The following is a 22,796-nucleotide window of genomic DNA, read 5'->3' as shown; positions in this document are numbered from 1 at the left end:
TTGGGGGGGCACAAGTGAGTGCACAAAAAGCAGAACTACAAGGAGTATCACTGGGACAGAGGGTACATATGGTGGGTATTCTTTAAAAAAAAGAAAGAAATTCCAAGCAGACTCCTGGAAGATTATTTTCTGAGATTCTTCCCAGCAGTGTGAGAGCAGCCCCCTGTGCACAGCTCCACCCAGCCTCACGTGGCCACCTCTTTCGTCCCTGTGCGGGGCTGGCTCCCCAGTACATATAAACCTCTCTTGGGCTCAGGCACAAGCCAGCAGGCCCACCCTTCCAGACACTTCGCAGTGCAGCACAGTTTTGCAGAGGAAGCCTTCCCTAGCCTCTGTACTGAGGCTCTTCTGTGAACGCTGTTCCAGCTGCAGGCCTGAGATGCGAGCTGTCCAGCTGCTGCTGCTGGCCTGCCTGGTGTGGGGAGCAGGAGCCAGGGCAGCCCAGCTCCGCAAGGCCAATGATCGGAGTGGCCGGTGCCACTACACCTTCACTGTGGCCAATCCCAGTGAATCCAGCTGCCCCGAGCAGGGCCAGGCCATGTCAGCCATCCAGGACCTACAGAGAGACAGCAGCACCCAGCATGCAGAGCTGGAGACCACCAAAGCCCGGCTCAGCTCCCTGGAGAGCCTTCTCCACCGGCTGAACTTGGACCAAGCTGCTGGGCCCCAGGAGACACAGGAGGGGCCGCAGAGGGAGCTGGGTATCCTGAGGAGGGACCGGGACCGGCTGGAGACCCAAGCCAGGGAGCTGGAGGTAGCCTATAGCAATCTCCTTCGGGACAAATCAGCACTGGAGGAAGAGAAGAGGCGACTGCGACAGGAGAATGAGGAGCTGGCCAGGAGGCTGGAAAGCAGCAGCCAGGAAGTAGCGAGGCTGAGAAGGGGCCAGTGTCTCCAGGCCCGGGTCCCCTCTCAGGACATGCTGCCAGGCTCCAGGGAAGGTAAGAATGCAGGGGTGGGTGACACGGCGCCTGGTGACCTGTTACAGGTGCCCTGGCTTCCCTTCCTGCCTTCTCCTTTCTTCCAGAGACCTCCTGTCTAGCACAAGCTAGCTGAATCGAGGAGGGTCAAGCAAACACTTTTCCCTATTTCTAGTAATTTAGCTCCAAAGGCAGCGTAGGTGAGTGATTCTTACTTCTTGTGTCTGCCCATGGCAAAGTTCCCATAGTCCCTAGCAAAGCAGCAGAGGACCAGGTGCGATGCTGTACATGGTATCTGGTCAGTAGGAAGTAGTCAACTGCCCTTTTTGGAAAACTACCAATTTTTAAATGTTTATTTCTACCTTTTGGTACTAAAATGCCCTCTATCCATTAGAAGATGATAGATCTATGACAGGATAATAAGTGATGATTTTTTGTGTTTTTAATACCCTTCTTTGGCAAAATTCTCTCTATATGTTGTTTTTGAAGTTTTCTTTCTTCTTGTTCAATATGATAACCCTTATTTTTGTGTCCCGAGGCAATTTTCATTGGATGCTTTTCTGCTCATCCTGGCCCTTACTTGCTTGGACGTGGCTTATGAGTGTGGGTTAGGGGAAGGGTACACCTTCTCACTAGCCAGGATATAGTATTTGTGTCTCTTTTTGTGCAAGTTATGCTCTTAAATATTCACTGTTTAGTAAGTTTTCTAATTATGAGGAAACAAGCATGTCCAGTTGTGGTACAATTAGTCTAAACCCTTCAACATCATGAAAGAAAGAAAAGAAATGAAGGAGGGAGATTAGAGATTGTTTGGGTCAAAGGAGACTAAGAGATATGGTAATAAAATAAGATGTACAGTCCTTAATTCCATCCTGCACAATAAGGGGAAAACTACAAGGGACTAGGTGGGGTAGCTGGGGAAATTTGAGCACAGACTATTTATCAGATTGTGTTATTGTCTGGATGTTCCATTTCTTGAGTGAATAATAGGGGGACAGCTATGAAGGAGAACATCCTCTTTCTAAGATTTGTGCTCAAGTCCTTGAGGTGTTAGGGTATTTACAACTTGCTTTAAAATGACTCCGAAAAAAAAAAAGAAAATGACTCAGTAATGACTAACCAGAGAGAAGGAGAAAAGAGGCAAAACAAAGGTCACAAAATATTAACAATGGTGGATCTCTGAATGGTACATGGCTGTTATTTTAGTAGTCTTTCACCTTTTATACAGATTTGAAAATCACCAATATAACATGATGCAAACATTTCCTAAGAAAGCTTTCTACACAAGGGACAAGGGTATAGCTCAGTGGCAGAGTCCTTGGCTATATTAGTCAACAAGGTCCTAGGTTCAGTACCCAACTCTGAAAAAGCAAACTTTCTACACAAAAGGTAAAATCTGTGTAGGAGTAAGAGGCTATGCCTGGCTGTGCCCTGCAGCAAGTTGTTTTAACTCCTTGCACCTTCATTTCTTATTCATAACACGACAAAGAAAAGTCCTGAAATGCACAGAAATTCTTATGGGGTTCAAATGAAATACTATGAAGTGTAAAGGCTTCTTTTTCTAAAAATCCAACATGGCTAGAATTGGAAGGGATCCAATTCTGAGTTTTACAACTAGGGAAAGTGGAGCCGGGGATTTGGCTCAGTGGTTCCGCTGTCTGTCTCGCAAGTGCGAGGTCCCAACTTTGATTCCTGATACAAAAACAAAAAAAACAACTAAGGAAAGTGACCTCCTAAAAGGAGCCCCAGGTTGCACAGCTGGTCAGTTCAGTGACTTGAACTTCAGTCTGAGGATAAATGAAGAGTTATTGTTGCTGTTAATATTATAAGGCATTAATTATTTCAGACTGTTGCCTGAATGAAATCACACACACAGCAGGCAAAACAAAACAAAAACAACTCTGTTTATGTGGATATGTGGAGTGTGTGGATATGAAAATAGAGGCAATTTTTAAAAATTGTCTTGTGGTCATTTAGCGTGTCTTTGGGAATTCATTAGATGTGTTCTCTAATTTTTCTTTCTGTCCTTTCCACCTGCTCCACTTCTGAAATAGGGCAATATCCCATTATAATGAACTCCGAACTTGGGAGTCCTTTTCTAGAAGTGGATCATCTTCAAGCAGGAAATTACATCAGTAGGAGAACGTAGACATGGAAAGGGACCTGTCAAGGATCCAGTGCCACCAGCTCATTTTTTCAAATGTCAAAACCAAGGCCCAGAGAGGTTACATAAATTACCTACAGCCACCTGGCCAATTAGTGACAGACCCAGAACTAGAATTCTGCCCTCTCTCCCCAAGGACCAGTCACCTTCAGACCCCTCGTTGACCTCTACTTTATAGACCCTAAAAAAGAACAGTACAGAAATGCTTGGAACAAAAGATCTGTTTCAACGTCCTAGATTTGGAGATAAGAAACATTTGAGGGGCTGGGATTTAAGTGTGGGCATGGTGCTGAGTCCTGAAGGGTTGAGGTTTGGGGGAGTAAGGCTTAGACAAAGGAAAGGCTGAAAAGGTGGGATTTTCCTTATCCCATACATTGTTCAAATTGTCACTACCACGTTATAGAATTGTTACATTTAAAAATATCTTTAGAACTATGGAAATCACTTATTTATACATGCATACATACATGACAGGAAGAATTTCATTACACACGCACAGCACACATGCAAGCCCAAAGTAGTAGAAAAATTCAATTTAGCCTAAAGATAAATTGCAGCTGGTTATTACTATCGCAAGAAAAATCCCACATCTTCCTTTGCTCACCCTGTCCTCTAGGCGGGTCCCCCAGAGAACTGTTCCTGGGGCGAGGGCTTGTGTGAGATGGTTTATATCAGCCACAATCCTCAGGAAGAAAAACACGAGATGTGACAGAGCTATTCAGGAAGGAATAAAAAAGGGGCTCTTCTTAAACTGGTTACCACAGTGGACAACAGAAGCTCAGTGCCACCCTGCAGAGGGGTGCACAGAGTGTGACAGAGGAGGGGGGCTTTATCTTCAGGTGTGGTGAGGCTCTTCCATGTGCACAGTGCTCATCCAGGTACATGGATGTGGGTGCCGGCTGGTTCTTTCAGTCTTACTTTACAGTCAGAGCAGCTGGGGCAGGCAGCAGGCAGCATCTGTGAGAGGCAGGGTGCCCAGCACCATCTGGGAGAATGCGGGCAGGATAGGGTGGACCACAGGTGTTTAACACAGGGTCTGCAGATTTCCTCCCTTCTCCCAGAGGGTGTGGATGAGGAGCCCTTTGGGTTGTTCTACAGATCACTACAGCACAGCAGTGGAGTGGCCACTCAGCAAATGGACTACAGACAGGCAGGGTTTCTTTTGCTTGAGTTCCATTGCTTTAAAATGTCATTCCATGATCAAAGAGTCAAAAAATATATCACGTTTCCACAACACACACTGATTCTGTCGATGGTATTTGTTCGAACAGCACCTGGGACAATAGTCTATTAGCTAGTCTAAATCGTTTGTGGCAACCTGTAAACCTGGTGACACTCTTCTTCCTCTTCAGTCTCTTCGTCTAAATAACATTGAACTTTTCAAGCCATGATAGCAAACACTTACAAAAATCATTAAAGTGCCCTTTGCATGTGGATGCAGATGAATTAATAAGCTCCGTATCTAGGCCAAGCTCTCTGAATCTAGAATGGGAATCTAGCCGAGGTAAGGGCCGAGCGGGAAGAAAACTTCCAAAAGTTTTTGAACAGGCATCAAGAGACTGAATTTTAATAAAAAATAAAACCAGGTATAGTAACCTAGGCCTGTGAGTCTAGCTATTCAGGAGACTGAGACAGGAGAATGGCAAGTTTGATACAACCTTGGGCAACTTAGTGAGACCCTGTCCAAGAAGAGAAATAATTTAAGAGCTCCTAGGGGTATAACTGAGCACACCCTGGGTTTAATCCCCAACATATGGTCCAAAAAAAGTCCTAAAATCTTTAACTATCTGGTACATAGTTACTATTTCCATAATCCCTTTTTGTTTTTCCTCCACATTTAGGATGAAATGCTAGATTCAGGAATATTCCAAAGGATTTTGAGCTTTGGCATGTCTTTGTTGTCTGATAACCCTTATGCTACTCTGGATAACAGGACTCCGTGAGGTTGAACCATTTGCCCCAGGTCACACATCCTACACCCAGTGGGACCGAAGTAGGAAGCTGCTCCTCCTGGCTCAGGTCAGGCCCTTTGCACAAATGCGTCCCTGTCTTCGGTCCTCATGCCAGATTGCTTTACCCTGGGAGTCTGACTGTTGCCAGATGCTCCTGGCTGACCAGACAGAGAAGCAGCCAGTAGGCTCCTAACCCAGCCACTCCACCTGCCAGCTGGGAGCTGGCCTTGCAGTCATTCAGGAAACCTTTCCCTGACACTGTTTTACTATGGTTCTTATTTACTCCAAGGAACACGTGTGGGGTGTGGTCCCTACAAAGAGGAAGGAAAGAGGAAGGGAGAGCTGAAGGGCTTCTACACCAAGTCTTAGGGGCCATGGTGTCATCAGGACAGGAACTCAGCCCTGGCCAGGCACCTTCTCTTCTCTGGCGGTGAGGGCAGGAGAGCGGATGGGATGACTGGCCTCTGGGTGCCAAGCTGGGAACGGTGTTTATTGGGCAGCTGGCTGGAGTCTGAGCTCAGTGCTGGGAGTGGTTCACTCCCTGAACTACTTAGCAGCTACTCAGCCTCCAGAAGCCATCTAGGCCCAGCGAGGAGGAGGAGCCACACAGTAGGTTAAGCCGGGGAAGTTTTGTATAAAGATGTATCAACTCTGATGAAAGAAACTATAAGATATAAGTAAATTTCATATGGCCCTTGGGCTATAGCAGGTGCTTATGGGGTGGAGGAGACTTGGGGTGGAGGTCAGATCTCACTGGGGAGGCCAGAGAGCAGACATGGGGGCTGGTCTGCAGGTAGACAGGACCTCTCCCGGTGGCGGTGGCGCAGGAAGGGAGGCGACCCACAGCTGGGGGCTCGGGCACAGTGGAAGCAAGTAAGCAGAGGGCAGGGAGTATGGTTCCCTTGTTGAAGGGCTCTGACATGTTTGCGGCCAGGATGAGGTTGCCAGGTCACAGGAAACACATTCTGGGTCTGTGGCTAGTCAGGGCGCTACTCCATGTCCTCACATGCACACACAGATGACCAGATCAGGCCAGGAAAACCGAGACTTTCCTGCTTCCATGGTGTCCCACTGGACCTCCCTGCTGAGATAACTGCACAGTGGGCTCACTTTAGAGGAGACATATGTCTTGTTTTTCAGAGGGCTTATGTGGAAGTGATCATCTCTCAGAGGCAATAAAGGTGTCTGTAATGGACACCGCTTCCCACCACAGGATAGAAGGGTGCATACCTGCCACAGACTTGAAAAACATGGTTCAAATTCCAGCCTCACCACTTTCTAGCTATGTGTTTTTGTTTGGATCCAAAGTGTCCCCCCAAAGGCCCATGTGTTCAGAGGTGGGGCTTTTGGAAGGTGCTTAGATCACAGGGGCTGTAACTTTATCAGTAAATTAACCCATTGATGGATTCATAATTAGATGTATTATTGGGAGGTGATAGAAACTCAGAAGGTGTGGCCAAGTGAGAGAGTAGGTCATGGGGGGGTGGCCCGAGGGACTGTACCTCATCTCCAGTCTCTCCCTCTCCCTCTTTCTCCGTCCTGGCTGCCCTGAGATGAACAGCTTTGTTCCATCCTCGTGTTCCTCCTCTCTGACATTCTGCCTCACCACAGACCCGGAGACAGCAGGGCCAGCAACCATGGACTGACAGCTTTGAAACCGTGAGCCGAGATAAACCTTTCCTCCTCTAACGTCTCTCAGATACTTCGTCCCAGTGACAAAAAGCCAACACGATGTGTGACCCTGGGAATGTCACTTAACCCCCTGAACCCTGTCGTCCTTCAAACATGAGGGTAACAGGGTCCCCTTGCAGAACTGTTATGTGACACAGATGTAATGAAGAGCCAACACCAAACACAGCACTAGGCACACAGTAAACACTTAGTAAGTGGTGGCAATAGCTGAATGTCATTAGGTGGAGTTGGCAGTCCTGTAGCCTTACTCCATTTCTCTGAAACTTTGAAGGCACCATATCACATAGTTTATATAAAAGTCCTTTTAAATATGAAAGGAGCTATCCATGCCTGTGGAATCTCTTTTCATACACACACACACACACACACACACACACTCATTTTTTCAGTATTTTAGTGCTAGTATTTTAGCTATTTTCAAGGAAGTCATCTGAGTAAATACCTAGCTTTTCAATTATTTGTTTCTTTCCACTTTCCTTGTTTCTTCTGTGACTAAAAGGGGCATTTCTTAATTTTCTTTTCACCAAGTACCTCTACTTTTCTTAATGTACATATTTTTTTCTTAATAAGTCACCAAATTAAATAATCGTCCTAGCTACAATCATAGAATAATATAGTTTGTTCAGATGCACAGAGGAAGAAGTTGTGAGGTATGGGAAGGGTGGCTCTCAGTGTCCCCCGTGTGGCCACTGAGGCCCATAGCTGAAGGGAGAGAGCTGGGGAGGGTGGGTTTCAGGCTTTTTGACAGCACCACCACAGTACTCTCACTGCACATGGCCTGAACTCAGCTTCGGGATTCTGAGAGGTAGGGGCAACAATGAAAGAAAGAACTCTGAGTTGTCCTTCAGGTTGTCTGCAATGCCTAGAAAAGGCACAAATAGAAGGAAAGTGACCAAGCTCAGGAAACTGGTTAAATGACCTGATTTTGAGGAATGGCCATGGTGAGAGTTTGCCACACTGTGTGAGGCTCTGTTGGATGCAGGAGACGGGCAGCAAAGGCAGCTCCTACTGGCCAGGAGTTAGGGTCATCACTGTGTCTTATGCCTTTGGAGAAGGACTAGCACTGGGAGAGGCAAAGTTACAGAGCATGGCTACAAGTAGGTCTGCCAGCCTTGGTACAGGAAGGGGATATTCACTCTGACTGCCCCCAGCAGCACAGAAGGACAGAGCATTTCTGCCACCCTCATCCTCTCCCATGCTGCCCAGTGGGAAGCACCAAGTCCCTGGCAAAGCTGTGTGTGTCCACCCGGGTCTCAGGTTGGCCTAGAGCACCTCTGTTTGAGTAGTGCCTCTCTGCCCTGTGTGCCTTCAAGGCTAAGGCCATCTCCTTCAGAATGAAGATCAGGGAATTTCCTCAAATCATAGATCCGCAGATAGGGAGAATGAATCAGGAAATCTGTGAACTTTCCAGGACTCTCAGAAGTCCAAAAGACCTGATTCTCAACATATTACTCCTCAGCCAAGAGGACTTGAATTGAGAGGTCCTCGTGGGGTTGGATGGATGGATGAGGAGCTCTATGGATGCTAAGCTGGAGAGGTCAAGACTCGCTGTGTCCTTGGTTCTCCTGTAGGTCTGGACATATACCGAGGACATTACTTGGCTATCCATCTTGGCTCCTGATTCTTACATGGATCTGCTAGATGGAGCGATACCCCCAGGGAGAGAGGATCTCCTCTAGAGGCTATGTGAAAGCTGCATAAAGATAAGGGTAGAGAGGAGAGGGCTGTGGCTGGGATCAGACAGTGCAGTCGATGAGACAGCCCCAACTGGGCTGCAGGGCTGTTTGGCCATCACCAAATGCCACCTAGCCCCGCAGCCCAGTTCCAGCCTGAAAGCTGCTTAGCTGAATACTTTCTTCAGCTCCTTCCAAGAAGAATGTTTTCCTCATGCTTTGATTCATTGAAGGGAAACACCAGCAACTCCAAGAGGGTATTCCAGAGATGGGAAAATTCGGAGGAACCTGTGGCTTAAGATTCATGACTTGTGGTAAGGGCAAAGAGTTCCACTGTAACCCTCTGGGCATGAAATGCAAATTTCAGAGAGTTCAGCAAACACAAGGAAAGGCTGAAGATGTCTTCCTGCCCTTCCTACCTCTGAGTGACAGCTCAGGATCCCATGGCTGGCCAGTCCCTATGGGTAGTGAATTATGTCCCATGAGTTGTCATTTATATGCGTCTGGCCAACCTAGGGCCCAAACGCCCAACTCCTCTACCTGGCTCTTAAACCCCAGGGCCCTGTCCTCTGACCTAATCAGTCCAGGGCCAGAGATAACCCCGTCCTCAGAGCCTGCTGAAATCATTCCAACGGGCTCCTCCTGAACTGTTACTTCCCATGGAAAGAACAGTTGCCCACCCTTCTCTTCCTGCGCCTACATCCTGAGCAGCGCATACTTCCCATGTGCCCTACCCCTGCCGTGTCTCATCACGGTCCCTCCTCTCGGGATCTGTAAATATAACAAGCTGTTGTTAAAGACTATGTTTCTGGGAAGTTTTAGGTTTGTAGCAAAATCGAGGGAAAGGCACAGATGTTTTCGATATACCCTTTTCCTTGACACCTGCAGAGCCTGTCCTGTGGCAGTGCCTCCCTTGAACGATAACTTGTTGGCCCTATGTGGACATCATAATCACTTTACAACTGGGTTTGCTCTTGGTGTTGTACACGCTGTTGATTTGGACAATGACAAGTATCTACTGTTATAGCATCACACAGTCACTGCCTTGCTCTGTAAATCCTCTGTGCATGTACATCTTCCTGCTACCATGGATCTTTTTACTTTCTCCATAATTTTGCCTCAAACCATGTGTGTGTAGCGCCGGGAAGACGTGAACCTAGGGCCTTCCGCGTGCGAGGCCACTGCTGTGCTGCTGAGCTACAGTTCCGCCCCTCAAACTATCTTCTCAATGGCAATTGCCCCCACGACCTGTGGGCCTCATTATACCTGAACAGTAATCAGATCTGCATTTAAAAGTCTATCTTGTTCCTTATTGGCGATATCGGCTCATCCTTAGGTCTAAGAACTGCCGTAAGATCAGAATAAATCGGGCTGTGGGGCACAGGGGATGACTTCATGTCTAATCAGTGTCCCACACACATCTTGCCTTTGCCACTACTCAAACTCCCCCCAGATTCCCACGGGGACCCTGCCCACACTCTCTCTTCATTATGCAAAATGGGCCTCCAAAATAATACGGAAAGGTTCTTTCCGTATTAATGTAAAATTTAATATACTGCTATTGATTTTCATGGCACATTTCAAAATACCTAGAAAGGATTTTGAATGTTCTCCACAGAAAGAAGTAATATGTGGCTAAGTAAGGTGATCTATACACCAGTGACCCCAAGCTGATTTTTTGTTTTGTTTTGATTTTTTTTTTTGTCTTTTTGTGACAGGATCTCATTTATAGTTCAGGCTGGTCTCATACTTATGATCCACCTACTTCAGTCACCCAAATGCTGAGATTACAGGACTGTGGCACCATGCCAGGTATACCCTGAACTGATTATAGTATCCTGAGCTAATTACTACACATTGTATATGTGTATTGAAAAGTCACACTGTGTCCCATCGCTGTATAAAGCTGTTATGTGTCAACTGAAAATTAGAATATGTTAAAATAAAATCAAAATGCTTAATATGTTACTTCTTATAAGATATTTGCCTACGGCACGGAAAAACCCTGAAGTCAAACAGCACATTTTTAGTTGTTGAAATTGAAACATCAAAGAAGATGCTAAGGGCTTCTTAATATCCCTGAAATCACAACTCACCTATTCATAAATCAGCCCTTCTAGTGGAAATTATTTTAATTGTGTAAAATCTTATTTTATTTTGAATATTCAACCTGTGCTAGACACATTATTTTCAATTTATTATTTGTGAGATTTTAAATTACGGAATTTTTCAAGCAGTCACAAAAATTGAAAAGAATAAGCTCCAATGCACCCGCACCTCAACTCCAGTAGTCTCCACACAGTTCAATCATGCTGCTCGTGTCCCTTGTCACCCCACATCACCCCCAATCATTGTCTTAAAGGAAAGCTCAACAACCATATTTTTTTTGGAGCCTATTTAAGTGCTATCCTCCGCAGGGCCGTTTCTTCTCACAATATAATTTTCTCTCTCTCTTTTTTTTTTGATACAGTTTCTCAATGGAATTTGGACAGTTTGGCCTTCCAGGAACTGAAGTCAGAGTTAACTGAAGTTCCTGCTTTGAGAATCTTGGAGAATCCAACTGGCCATCCCAGGACTGAAGACGGAGACAGCGGTAGGAAGTTAGATTCCTCCCTTTTGAGCCTTCATGGTCTTTGTCTTGCACGTTTGTTTAGCTCTGTGTTCAGAGTTGGGATGGCTTAAACGGCCACCCACAGGGAGGTGGTAACTTGGCTGGGAGCAGGGGCAGGGGAGGGGCGAGGAAGAGAAGGCATCTCCATTTCTGTCAGGGTGGGTGTGCAGGAAGTCAGCCTTTCACTAGAAAAGCTCTATATCCTATCACCCACACCTGGAAGGCTAGGCTGGGCTACACCAGGGGAAGAGGAGAGATGTGTTTATTTACCCACTTGACTGTTACAGTGAGCCAATGGCAGCTGAAAAATCATAGTTTTCACAAGTTCCTTCATGTCTTTGCCTCAGGGCCAGGTGTAGACCACGCAGCCTCTCAGGACAGTCCCTTATTAACAGCATTTTTACTGAGCCATGACCATCTAGGAAGAGTCCAATTTCCCCCCTCCAGTGTCTCCTCAAGGAAACCTGCAGTTTTTATCTGCTGTGGTGCTGCGTGCACACCTGCAGTCCCAGCAGTGGGGGTGGGACATGCGGGCTGAGGCAAGTTCGAGCCCAGCACCGGCAACTAAGTGAGGCCCTGTTTTAAAACGAAAATAGGTCTGGGGATGAAGCTCAGTGTAAGGGCCTTGGGTTCAATCCCCAGTATTGAAGAAAAAAGAAAAAACAAAGCTCTAGTTTTCAGAAACATCAGCTGTCCATGTTATTGACAATTACTGCTAGCACTAATGGTCATGCATGGGATGAAGGTTATGAAATATTTAAAATATGATTCTCTGAGATATGAACAGGAAATAAGTCCACCTTCTATGATGAAATTGAAAGCACTGCTTAAAATACAGAGATTTGGTTGGATTCTGCCATATTCAAATTTTCAACCATCTCATCATATTTTAAAAATTATATTCAGGTTTTATTGTATTACAATGATGTGTAAACTGTGACCTATCGCTTAGGACTTTAAAATTTTTTTATATAAAGATTGTTCTTATAATTTTGTCTTTCTCTTTTAAATAAAAAAAATAAAATGTCTTGAAAGTATGTCAGATCGAGAGTAATCTAACTAATGCCCATGAGTCCCTGCGGGGGTTAAGTAGAATATTACAAATTCAGGGGAACCTCCAGCCTTCATCTTTATAACTAGTACTGAATTGAAATTCAATTCCTATCACAGGTTAATCACAGAACATTCTCTGTAGATTCAATACCAAGCACTTTACACGTTTCATTACATCTAAATTTACAATAGCCCTACTACCCACGACACTATTATTCCCTTTACAAATGAGGAAGCTGAGGCTCACAGACATAGATGCTACCTTATTGAAAGTCACTCAGTCAGTGGGTGACCAGATTTAAACCCAGACAGTCCGTGCCTAGGGTTATTTCTCTGCCTGTTCTGCTCCCACATTGTCACTAAATTTGGAAAGATTTTGGATACGTGTTGTTGTTTTGCTCATCAGGATGTGGACAACTGGTTTGGGTAGGAGAGCCTGTGACTCTGAAGGCTGCTGAAACAATCACTGGCAAGTATGGAGTGTGGATGAGAGACCCCAAACCCAAGTACCCCTACTCACAGGAGACCACATGGAGGATTAACACGGTTGGCGTAGACATCCGCCAGGTATTTGAATACAACCTCATCAGTGACTTTGTGCAGGGCTACCCTTCGAAGGTCCATGTGCTCCCCCGGCCTCTGGAAAGCACAGGTGCCGTGGTGTATGCGGGGAGCCTCTATTTCCAGGGTGCTGAGTCCCGAACCGTGATCAGGTATGAGCTGAATACAGAGGCAGTGAAGGCGGAGAAGGAAATCCCTGGAGCTGGCTACCACGGACAGTTCCCGTACTCTTGGGGCGGCTACACAGACATTGACTTGGCTGTGGATGAGTCTGGCCTCTGGGTCATCTACAGCACCGAGGAGGCCAAAGGTGCCATCGTTCTCTCCCAACTGAACCCAGAGAATCTGGAACTTGAACGAACCTGGGAGACTAACATCCGTAAGCAGTCAGCCGCCAACGCCTTTGTCATCTGTGGCACCTTGTACACCATCAGCAGCTACTCCTCAGCTGAGGCCACTGTCAACTTTGCTTACAACACAGGCACAGGGAGCAGCAAGAGCCTGACCATCCCGTTCAAGAACCACTACAAATACACCAGCATGATTGACTACAATCCCTCAGAGAGGAAGCTGTTTGCCTGGGACAACTTCAACATGGTCACCTATGACATCAGGCTCTCCAAGATATGAGAAATCTTCATGCGTCCCCAGCAAGGTGAAAAAAGATGACACCTACAACTCTGGAGGGGAACAGACTGGAGGGAGAGCAGCTGGCCAGGCCCACACAACTTCTGCTTTTCAGCCTTCATTAATCCAGGAGGTTGTGCATGGCCACTGTCCGGCTACACAAGGACAGCAATCTGTAGGTCTAGACAATTTCATGTTACAATAGATATTCTTTTCTTCTATCAGCTTTTAAAGGGCTGTTTATCTAAAATAGCTCAAGTTTTCTGGCAATTTGGGGCAAGAGATATAAGGCATAGTGATTTATTAATTATTGATCTTGCAATTTGCATGGCCCAGAGGCCTTGATCAAAAGCACGAAAAGCTCTTGTGGCCAGGATTGAACCTATGCATAAGATGTCTTTCCTGTAATTGTCTGCTCATGATTCAGATACAACTTAGTTGGGCATTATATAACCCTTTGCCCTGTGAAATAAAATTATCTTAACATTATCTTCCTTGAGTTTTGTGGGAATCTTTGCTTAAGAGAAGAGTACAGATTGCTAAATTAAAATAATCCCTTTGTGTTGGGAGATAAGATTTATGTGATTGCAAGATGTGTGTGTGAGAGAGAGAGACAGAGAGACTTATGCCTAATTTTAAGGTTTTGCCCAGGATGACACCAGGCAAACCACAGAATTCACACTTTCCCACATCCATTTCTTTGTGTCCTTGGCCCTTCCTGAAAAGTCTTTTCATTTTTCCCTTACTTCACCCTCATTTCCCTTGGGTTTCTATTTGTTGCCATGGGTATTAATCTTGTAAAAAAAAAAAACCCCACATACGCAAAAAACAACCTCAGATGAACAAACCTCATAGAATTATTTTATCCCATTTTTTTAAAGTGTGGTAAAACACAACAAATTTGTGCAACACTCACTACCATCTATCTCCAGAACTTTTTTCCATCTTATAAAACAAGTTCCATTCCCATTAAATAATAACTTCTCTTTCTCCCTCCAATCCCCGTAGCATTACTTCTTAATAGCTGAACTCAATTTCTTTGTTTATAGTAGCTCATCATAGATCACTCTGCCTTGCCCACTCAGCTTGGACTCCATGCCACTGGGAGGTTAGCAGCCAGTTCTGCACCTCTCCCATTGTCCCTAAGGTGGCGTCTTTGCTTGAGATAAACAAGAGTTGGGGGCCCTTTAAGACTCAGGGGAGGAAACTGGGCAGGGTTTCCTTAGACCTGGCTCTCACCATCAGCATGGACTCCAGCGTTAGCTACTGACATTTACGCCTCTGTAGCCAGTACCAAGGCTGGCACCCTACATACTCCGAGGTCCAGATTTTCCTTCTCTTTGCATTGGGGATTGAACCGAGGACCTTTCACACTGAGCAGTATCCTCAATCCTTTATTTTTTATTTTGAGACAGGGTCTAAGTTGCCCTGGAAAGACTTGAGCTTTTGATCCTCCTGCCTTATATGATGCTTTTTTTCTAGACGGTCCCCTTAGCCCCTAAATAGGGACATTTCAGCAATGGGCCTGCTCCGCAGGAATAGAGGTCCCCTTTGCTATTCAGCTGCTGCCCCCTGCTGGTCAGCGCCAGTTCTCCGTAGATCTGCCATCTACAAAAATAAAACTGCTCTAAACAAGCACCTATTTCCCCCGCTTTCAAATGCCCCACGCTACCGTTTGTGAGGTCCCGTTTGGAGCTCTTCAGAACCTAAGCTTTCTCGCTCTGAGGATTTTTGCTGCCCCCGACTTGAGTCAGACTACAGCTGTGGGACCATCTAATCTGTTATTTTCCTGCTTATTATTCTTGGGACCAGGGCTCAGCCTTTGAGAACCAGCTCTTAAAAGCACAGTTTGAGCTTTAAAGAACTCTCTCTCCCATGAGTTCTAAAGACTATACTTTGGAAAGCAAAGCTGAGAGTTTGACTTTCCTTTTCCACAGGCCATAAATCATCTTTTCAGTGATGCAATCCTTGAGTACATAGGGAGAGGACGAAATCTCAAAGTCTTTCTCTACTGCCATATCAGTGTACTTGGGTTACGAGTACAAATACCGAAGACGGGGTGGTTTAAGCAACAAACATTTATTTTCTTGCAGTTCTGTAGGCTGGAATCTAAGATGGCGTTGTCTTCTGAGGCTCCTCTCCTGGGCTTGCAAATGGGGTATTCTTCCTGTTTTCTCCACTCCCCTTTTTATCAGGGCAGCTATCATACTGGATTAAGGCTCACTTAAATGGCTTCATTTTAAAGGAAGCCCCTCTTTACAGGGCAAATCTCCAGAGGCAGTCATATTCCAAAGTATGAGGTGTAACATCCTGTAGCTGGACTGCTTGGGATCAGAGGCGTTTTGAAAATTTTTTTTTTCAGATTTTGGAATATTTACGTATATGTAGTTTGACAGTTTGGGGGGATGGAACTCAAATCTAAACAAGTGAATCTGTGTCACATGTACATCTTACGCACATAGCCTGAATGTAACTTTACGCAGTATTTTCAGTGCAACTCCACCTTGTCTGACCTGTCCTCTGAGGTCAGGTGTAGTTTTCTGCTTGTGGTATCACATCAGCACCCCCAAAATTTCAGATTTTGCAGCACTTTGGATTTTAGAGTTTTGGGCTTAGGGATGTCCAACATGTGTTAGGATCGGGACTTCAACATAAGCGGCGGAGGAAATGAGTTTGGCCCATAACAATTGGGTATGACCACTCTCACTCATGGGCAACAGATTCTTCAAGACTAGAAAACCTGTGAGTCAGAATGCACATACTAATTTGCCCTAGCAAGCACATGTAGCATCCAGATGTTTGAAAGAAAAGCAAGTGGAGACATCTTTGGGCAATCAGGTGAGCCAGCATAGCCCCTTTGCCCAGCGCTGCCCCTGGCTCCTTTTCCTACTTTCTACCAGCTGTGCTTCTGGCTTTGGGATGGAAGTGGGGGGTAAAGAAAGAAGAGAGGAAAGAAGGAAACTCTCTGCTTAGCTTCCAGGACATCTACTCCTCCTGCATCTTTGATTGATCCTTAGTCTCTTTTACTGGTGCTGCCTGTTAGTCCCAACCACGTGAGACTCCCTGAGTGTCTGATCCTAGCATAGTCATGACCCCTGAACTTTAGACTCATATTCACTTACTTACTTGACCTCTCCACAAGATGTCAGGCATATAACTATCAAAGACTGAACTTCTGAGTTGCTCTACTCCTGCCCCGCAGACACACCACATCTGATGGAACTCTATCCCTCCAATTACTCAGACCAAAAAATATTAGAATCAACCTTTATCCATCTCCTTCGTATCCTATATCCATTCTGTCTTTAAAAACGGATGCAGAATCTGGCCACAGCTAGCACCCCACTGCTACACATGACTATCTTGTTCCTAGAGTGCTACAACAGCATCTCAACTTCTTCCACTCCCTTTGCACAGCCTATTCTCTATAGGGCAGACAAAAAAATTCTGTTCAACTCCAAGCCGGAAGGGCTATGGATGTAGCTCAGTGGCACTGTGCCTGCCTGGCAAGCACAAGGTCCTGAGTTCTATCCCTGATACCCCAAAACAAAACAAAACAAAAACACAAGCCAGAATATGCCTTTTTCTGAAAACCCCTCATGGCTTCCCCTCTCATTCAAAGGCAGAGTCCTTACAAAGCTCCATAGTATCTGTGACTGCTGTGACTTCCTCCTCTGCTGATGTCCCAATCCACTCTGTTCCAGCCAAGCCCAACTTGCCTCTCTGAAGTCCCTAAAACACAGCAGGGACACCTGGCCTTCAGGCTTCGGCACCTGCTCATCCCTCTGCCTCAGGTGTCCCCACACCTAACTTCGTCACTGGCTTCAAACTTTCACCTTCCTTAAGAGATCTACCCTGGCCACTTTACTTAAAATTGCAACTAACCTGCTCCTTCTTGCAGCACTTCTCATCGGTCTTACTCTGTCTTGTTATTGTCCTTTTCCTTTCTACTCATCATATATTTTTGTTAGTCTCCCCCACTGGAAGGTAAACCCCACTGGGACAGGGATGGATTGCTCTGTACAATGATGCCTCCCCAGAAGAGTGCCCGCCTCACACAGTAGGTACTATACTGCAACTGCGAGCTGAATTTTTATCTTATTCAACTTTAATGAATTTCAACTTGAGGAGCCACCCCTGGCATGTGGCTGTCCCACTGGGCAGTGCAGGTCTGTTTCTTCATGCAACTGAGGATGGGGGGTATGTAGTCAAGCACACTACTGGCAATGACAGGTGCTCAGGGCATGGCCCCTGCCTCCCTCACGGTGCTGCACAAACCCACAGGAAAGGAACCACACCAGCGGCACCGCCACTGGCTGCGGAGGAAGAGGGCTGAGCACTTTTGTAAGGGCAGGTGTGGAGAGAGCACAGTAACATGACCCCATGAAGAAACATGACCTAAAAGATGGCAAGATAGATAGGTACGAATTGGTTTTTTGTTTTTTTGTTTTTTTTTTTTTTTTGGTACGGGGGATTGAACTCAGGACCTTGCACTTGCAAGGCAAGCAGTGGCACCACTGAGCTAAATCCTCAACCCAAGTAATATTTTTATGTACATCCCAATTATCGCATTTCTATGCCTCCAAATCACTCCAAGGAGCTTTGAAAGCTTTTAGAGTGGCTTTCAGGTCTGCTAAGAGGCTTAAACAAGGGACCCAGGAAATACACTGCTTCCCACTAAATCATTCTGTACTAACTGCTTTTGAGGGCAGAGTTTTCTGTAGAGAGTCAGAAAATTTCCTCCACCCCCTATAAGTAAGCTTTGAAAAAGTCAATTAAGCCTGAAACTCAGCCCCTCTGACCCCAGTACAAGGGATGGGGATACAGCTCAGCTAACTTAGAATGAAAGAGCCATAAAACAGTGGTGTCCCTGGCTGGGTTTTGAAAATTCAAACACATTAGGGTTCTCTGGACCTCAGATCTTTAGAGTTAAGTCACAGAAACCTGAGCTTTTTACAGATTTAGATTTAGGAATAAACAACAGTGCCTGATAACTTTTTAAATTCAAAGGTAACTGACCGCTGCAAGTGTTCTACAGTACACCATAAAGAAAAGATCAAATCCATCCACAGAGACTCAGTTTAAAAACTCCAAATCCCTCCAGGTGCATCAGGGCAGATGTACAACACCCAACTGTGATTCTAGGAGAAGAAAAAGCAGAAAGAAGAAAGATTTCCAAGACGGCTTTCAAAGCCACGCCCAAGAATATCACTGAAACTGCTTGCTGGAGTCTCACGTTAAGAGTCCACCTCCAAGTAATTTAAGTTGTGCCTACTTGGGAGACAGTGGACTCCTTGGCTGGTGAAGGCGGTGGAGCAGGAGGTTCGGCGAGGTAGGTCTTGTCGGGAGGAGGCTCTGTCTCCGTGTCCGAAGAGAAGACCATCTTCTTAGCATTATCATTTTTCTCGGGAATTATCTCTTCTCTAGGAGGAAAGGCATATTATGTGTTATTCAAATAAGGATAGGATTAGAAAAACAAAGATAAAAAGACAATGAAGGGCCGGGGATGCAGCTCAGTGATACCGCTCCTGATCATAAGCAAGCACAAGGTCCTGAGTTCAATCCTTGGTACTGAGAGAGAGAGAGAGAGAGAGAGAGAGAGAGAGAAAAAAAAAGACAAAGAAACACCCAAACGCCACACCTAAAAAGATCATAATATTTTCTTTTTCTTTTTCCCCTGGTACCAGGGATTGAACTCAGGACCTTGCAATTGCCAGGCAGACATGGTTCCATCCCCAGCAAGACCATAATATTTTAGAGGACATCCTCCCAGATTCCTGGAGCGGGGGAGAAAGAGTGACTAATTCCGAAACAGTTCTTCTCAGAGTGAGCTCGGAAGTCTCCACTGGTCCTCTGGAACCTACAGAGCTGGGGTCTCTGTTCCCCACCTCAGGATGAGAGCAGGAACCCCCATCTCTCCGTTGCTCTCCCACTCTTACCAGCCATCCCATGGCAGACTCAGGCTCCAGGCGTCACTGGATTCCAGCTGCAGCATTCTCAGGGCGGTTAGGCCTTAGGCTCACTTTGCATCGCCCTTCTGCCCAATTTACTCCCACTGCAACCTGCAGGGTTTTGCTCCCTGTCTACTGAAGAAGACGTGGCTTCCCTCCTGCTCAGGGCTGGGCAAACCCTTCCTTGAAAGGAAGGGGACTTGTGTGTCATGCTGTTACAGATTCCGATTTAACTGTTCCTTCAATACTTGCCGTGTGCCAGGGTCCAAAACTCAGCTATAAACTAATTGCATGCAGATTCTCAACCACACACACCTCACAAGAAGTCTGGGGTCTTACAGCTGAGGAAGCTGTGACAGAAAGTGATTTGCCCAGGGGAAGTGGCCAGGAGAGAGTAGAACTGGGGTCCAAACTCAGTTTTGCACCTGGCCTCAAGCTTCCTGCCACTCCCCGTAGGAGGCAACCGCTCACGCTGTTGAGGGGTGTGAGGTGACGGTGGTGTTGTGCCGAGAGGCCCCAGATTGCAAAGCTCCCTTCTCAGGTAGACAAAGCTCAGAGACCACAGCCTCCCAGGTACAACGCCCACCCTCATGGTTTAAATTGGGGTGTCAGTTGGCTGAGCCCCTGTATCAGTGAAGGTTTCTAGCATCCGTCTATAGATACACACATGTATAGTACAACAATCTACCATTGACTACACATTCTGTAATTTAATATAATAGACTTTGTGACATTTAGTCTATTATGTATTATATTACATATATGATATATAATATATATGTGTGTATATATCAAGAACATATACAGAACTTCTCTCAATTTGCTATATTTTACATTCCAACAAACCCTAAACTCAAGGGTCCTCAGGAACAATACTGGATGAAAGTCCGTATTTTGGTTTCTTTGACCAACACCTTTTCAGATTTAGTGAAAAGCATAAGCTTAGTGTTTCTGAAACATACTTGAACAGGAAGCATCAGCTCTGCCAGAATGTGTCTATTCTCACTTGCAATATCAGATTTTTTACGACCTCAGTTTCTTGACAGATGTTTTGGGCCACTTGTCTATTTTAAGGGTTACATCTGTCAAGACTAGGTAATATAACTTGTAAAGCCATTTAAACAACCCAAGGAAACTATAAACCTGCTGACCTTTGCTGGAAATGACTGAAGAAAGCCACCGGCTTCCACCAGCCTTGCCCCCGCCCCCACTTCCTATCAGGAAGGGTCAGAGGCCACACGTGACCTTCTGCCCCTAGTGGGGGACCTGGGCAAGTTCAATGGAGTCCAGTTTCAATACAAGTTGGGGTCTTACCGTTCTTCAGCAGCACCCCACTGGAGTGGGATTTTAGGCGTCACCACAGTGATTATCATAAGCACACCAGATGCAGCAATGATGTGGGCTGTCAACCAGGTGTGGTGGCCCTCTCTATAACCCCAGCTCTCTGGGAGACCAAGGCAGGAGATCACCATTTCAATTCAAATTCAAATTCAGCCCAGCCTCCTGTACCATATGTGCCAAGCCTACCATCAAGGGAAGTACTGAGGCAATTAAAGCCTTTTAAAGCGGAAATGGCCACCTACTTCGGTGAACTATCTATCTCCTCTGGGCCAAGCAAGCTGGTCTTTCTGAGGGAACACGCATTATCCGCTGTCCACTAGCCCAGGGCCAGGCATGCAGTGTAAAGGAGACACATGATATGTGGCTGCAGGGAAACTGTAGCCTCATAGGTAGTAAGGATGAGCTTTCAGGGAGCCCATGCTGTCCCCAAGCTTTTCATCCTAGAAGGCTACATGACTTCAACACAAAGCATTAATGTGATCCCCACACCTATTAAAAGCTACTGATGTAAACTTCTTCCCACTGCCCACACAACAGACAGACACAAATAGTGTCACCACACCTTGAACTTCTTTCCCACAGCAGCTAACACAGTAGCTTCCTCCTCCCTGAGAGGCATCTGGCAACAGCAGGTGAACATATTTATGTGACCCAGTGCCTCCCGCAGTTTAGGGTGCTTGGTGGGGCTCAGCCATTTTTCTCCATTCCAACACCGCCCCACCTACCCCACCCTTCCACAAGTAAACCTGAAGAGAGCTTTTGGGTACCTGGCGGCCATGGCGACCCTGCGCCTGATCACCTCGGAAGCCAGGTCTTGGTAGGGCAAGTTGATGCTGTTGTTCACAGTGCTGTTCTGCGCCATGGCCAGCACCCAGAGCTGAAGGAATCTTGATGCAGAGCACCTGGGAGGCCGAAACACAAGCGCCAGAAATGGGCTTCAGGTGACCGGGAAATGGTCCGGCTTGGTCCTCCCTGGCATTATTGGAAGAGGGGTTTCCCCTGCTATGTTCTCAGTGGATCTCCTCTACCTCTTGTCCCCCGCCCCAAGTTTGAGGTATTTCCCTCAAACACCTGCTATGGGAGCGGGTGGGGAAATGGCACGGCTCTTGCTGGCTGTTTAGGTAAAAGGCGACGTGGTTACTCCAGTCACGCCACCAGGGTATCGAGGGCAGTTGTCATTACTCCCAGGTAAGTGCTGAGGAAATGGAGGCCCAGAGAGGTGAACTGACTCGGCCCCATTCCCTGCTGCTTCCCCCGTAACGGCACCACTCCCGCAGAGCCCTCTCCTCACCAGGTTCTTTGGCAGAGCTTTCTTCCCAGAGCCCTTACCTTCTAAAGGAATGGAAGGACACGGACAAAGCTGAGGCTTGGAGTCAAGCTGCTTTCCCAGATACAGCAGAGACCCGGGAGGCTGACACTGCTGACAGAAATAGTGGCGGCTACCCACTTAGTGATGGCCACTGTCCTTTTTATACTGTCTTGATAATCACAGTAACTCCACTTGTATTATGATCCTCATTGGGCAAATGGGGAAACTGAGTAGCAGAGGAATTAGGTGGCTTCTCTAAGAGGCACAGAGCTAGAATTTGAACCCGAGTCTCTCTGGCTTCAAAGACTCCCCTTTCTCTGCCACAGAGCCTAGCAACTGTCAGGTGTGTTCCAGTAGGGAACAAGCCTCCACTCCTATACACTGGGCCACACGCACACAATGGCAGTGGCTTTGTCATTGCTGGAGCACAAACTGCAATGGCTTGAGCTCGCCAGCCTGCGCTTCTGGCTGGGAAGGTTCATTCGTAAGCAAACTTACCTTTCAGACCTGCTCAGCTTAGTGTTTAGCCGCTTCCATGCCTCAACTCATGGCTTGGACTAAGAATTGCACTCTGTTCCCACACCTGAGCTACTGCCCTGCCCCAGAGGAGGAAACAGCCACCAAAATGACCACCGTCACCAGTGTCCTCTCTTTGTCTTTTATCCTCCTGGAGTCAGTCTCCCTTGGGAGCTTGAGTTACTGCGATTGTTTTGTGCCCTCCAAAGGTAGCAGCTGACACTAATTACTCTTGCCATGTGCCTTGACGGTCCCCACAGATGGTCCATGGAGAGCAGGACAAGGGGTACCTTTTGTCACTTGGGCAAAAGGACCACTGTAGCTTGGGTGCTGGTACATGTGACACCTTGATGTACATCTGTTGACTACATTTTAAACAATGAATTCGTGAACATCCATCCCTCCTACAGCTGTTACAGCTATGGA

General features: G+C 46.4%; 2 protein-coding genes across 2 annotated transcripts; one reads left to right on the top strand and one right to left on the bottom strand.

Moving 5' to 3' along the window:
* Positions 1-250: 250 nt before the first annotated feature.
* Positions 251-13,732, top strand: Myoc (myocilin). Its single transcript, XM_010644999.3, has 3 exons — positions 251-941; positions 10,872-10,994; positions 12,472-13,732. Exons 1-3 carry the CDS (start codon positions 380-382, stop codon positions 13,254-13,256), a joined length of 1,470 nt encoding a protein of 489 aa, XP_010643301.1. The 5' UTR covers positions 251-379; the 3' UTR covers positions 13,257-13,732.
* A 4,768-nt stretch (positions 13,733-18,500) lies between these two features.
* Positions 18,501-22,423, bottom strand: Myocos (myocilin opposite strand). The gene is made up of 3 exons (XM_033761991.1): positions 22,353-22,423; positions 21,313-21,447; positions 18,501-18,676 (listed from the first exon to the last, which is right to left on the bottom strand). The coding sequence occupies exons 2-3, from the start codon at positions 21,405-21,407 to the stop codon at positions 18,514-18,516; spliced, it is 258 nt and encodes an 85-aa protein (XP_033617882.1). The 5' UTR covers positions 21,408-21,447; positions 22,353-22,423; the 3' UTR covers positions 18,501-18,513.
* Between the last annotated feature and the right edge of the window lie 373 nt (positions 22,424-22,796).

Source organism: Fukomys damarensis, unplaced genomic scaffold (genome assembly GCF_012274545.1).
Source record: "Fukomys damarensis isolate Sample0158 unplaced genomic scaffold, DMR_v1.0_HiC HiC_scaffold_11, whole genome shotgun sequence".
NCBI classification, from domain to species: Eukaryota; Metazoa; Chordata; class Mammalia; order Rodentia; family Bathyergidae; genus Fukomys; species Fukomys damarensis.
The sequence above is the reverse complement of the archived record's forward strand: the minus strand, read 5'-3'. Positions and strand labels throughout refer to the sequence as shown.

Coding starts and splice junctions, on each gene's coding strand:
- Myocos (XM_033761991.1), bottom strand. CDS start 21,407: ATGGCGCAGAACAGCACTGTGAACAACAGCATCAACTTGCCCTACCAA. Junction 18,677..21,312: donor AGGGTCGCCATGGCCGCCAG/GTACCCAAAAGC, acceptor CTTTCCTCCTAG/AGAAGAGATAATTCCCGAGA.
- Myoc (XM_010644999.3), top strand. CDS start 380: ATGCGAGCTGTCCAGCTGCTGCTGCTGGCCTGCCTGGTGTGGGGAGCA. Junction 942..10,871: donor GCTGCCAGGCTCCAGGGAAG/GTAAGAATGCAG, acceptor TTTTTGATACAG/TTTCTCAATGGAATTTGGAC. Junction 10,995..12,471: donor GACTGAAGACGGAGACAGCG/GTAGGAAGTTAG, acceptor TTTGCTCATCAG/GATGTGGACAACTGGTTTGG.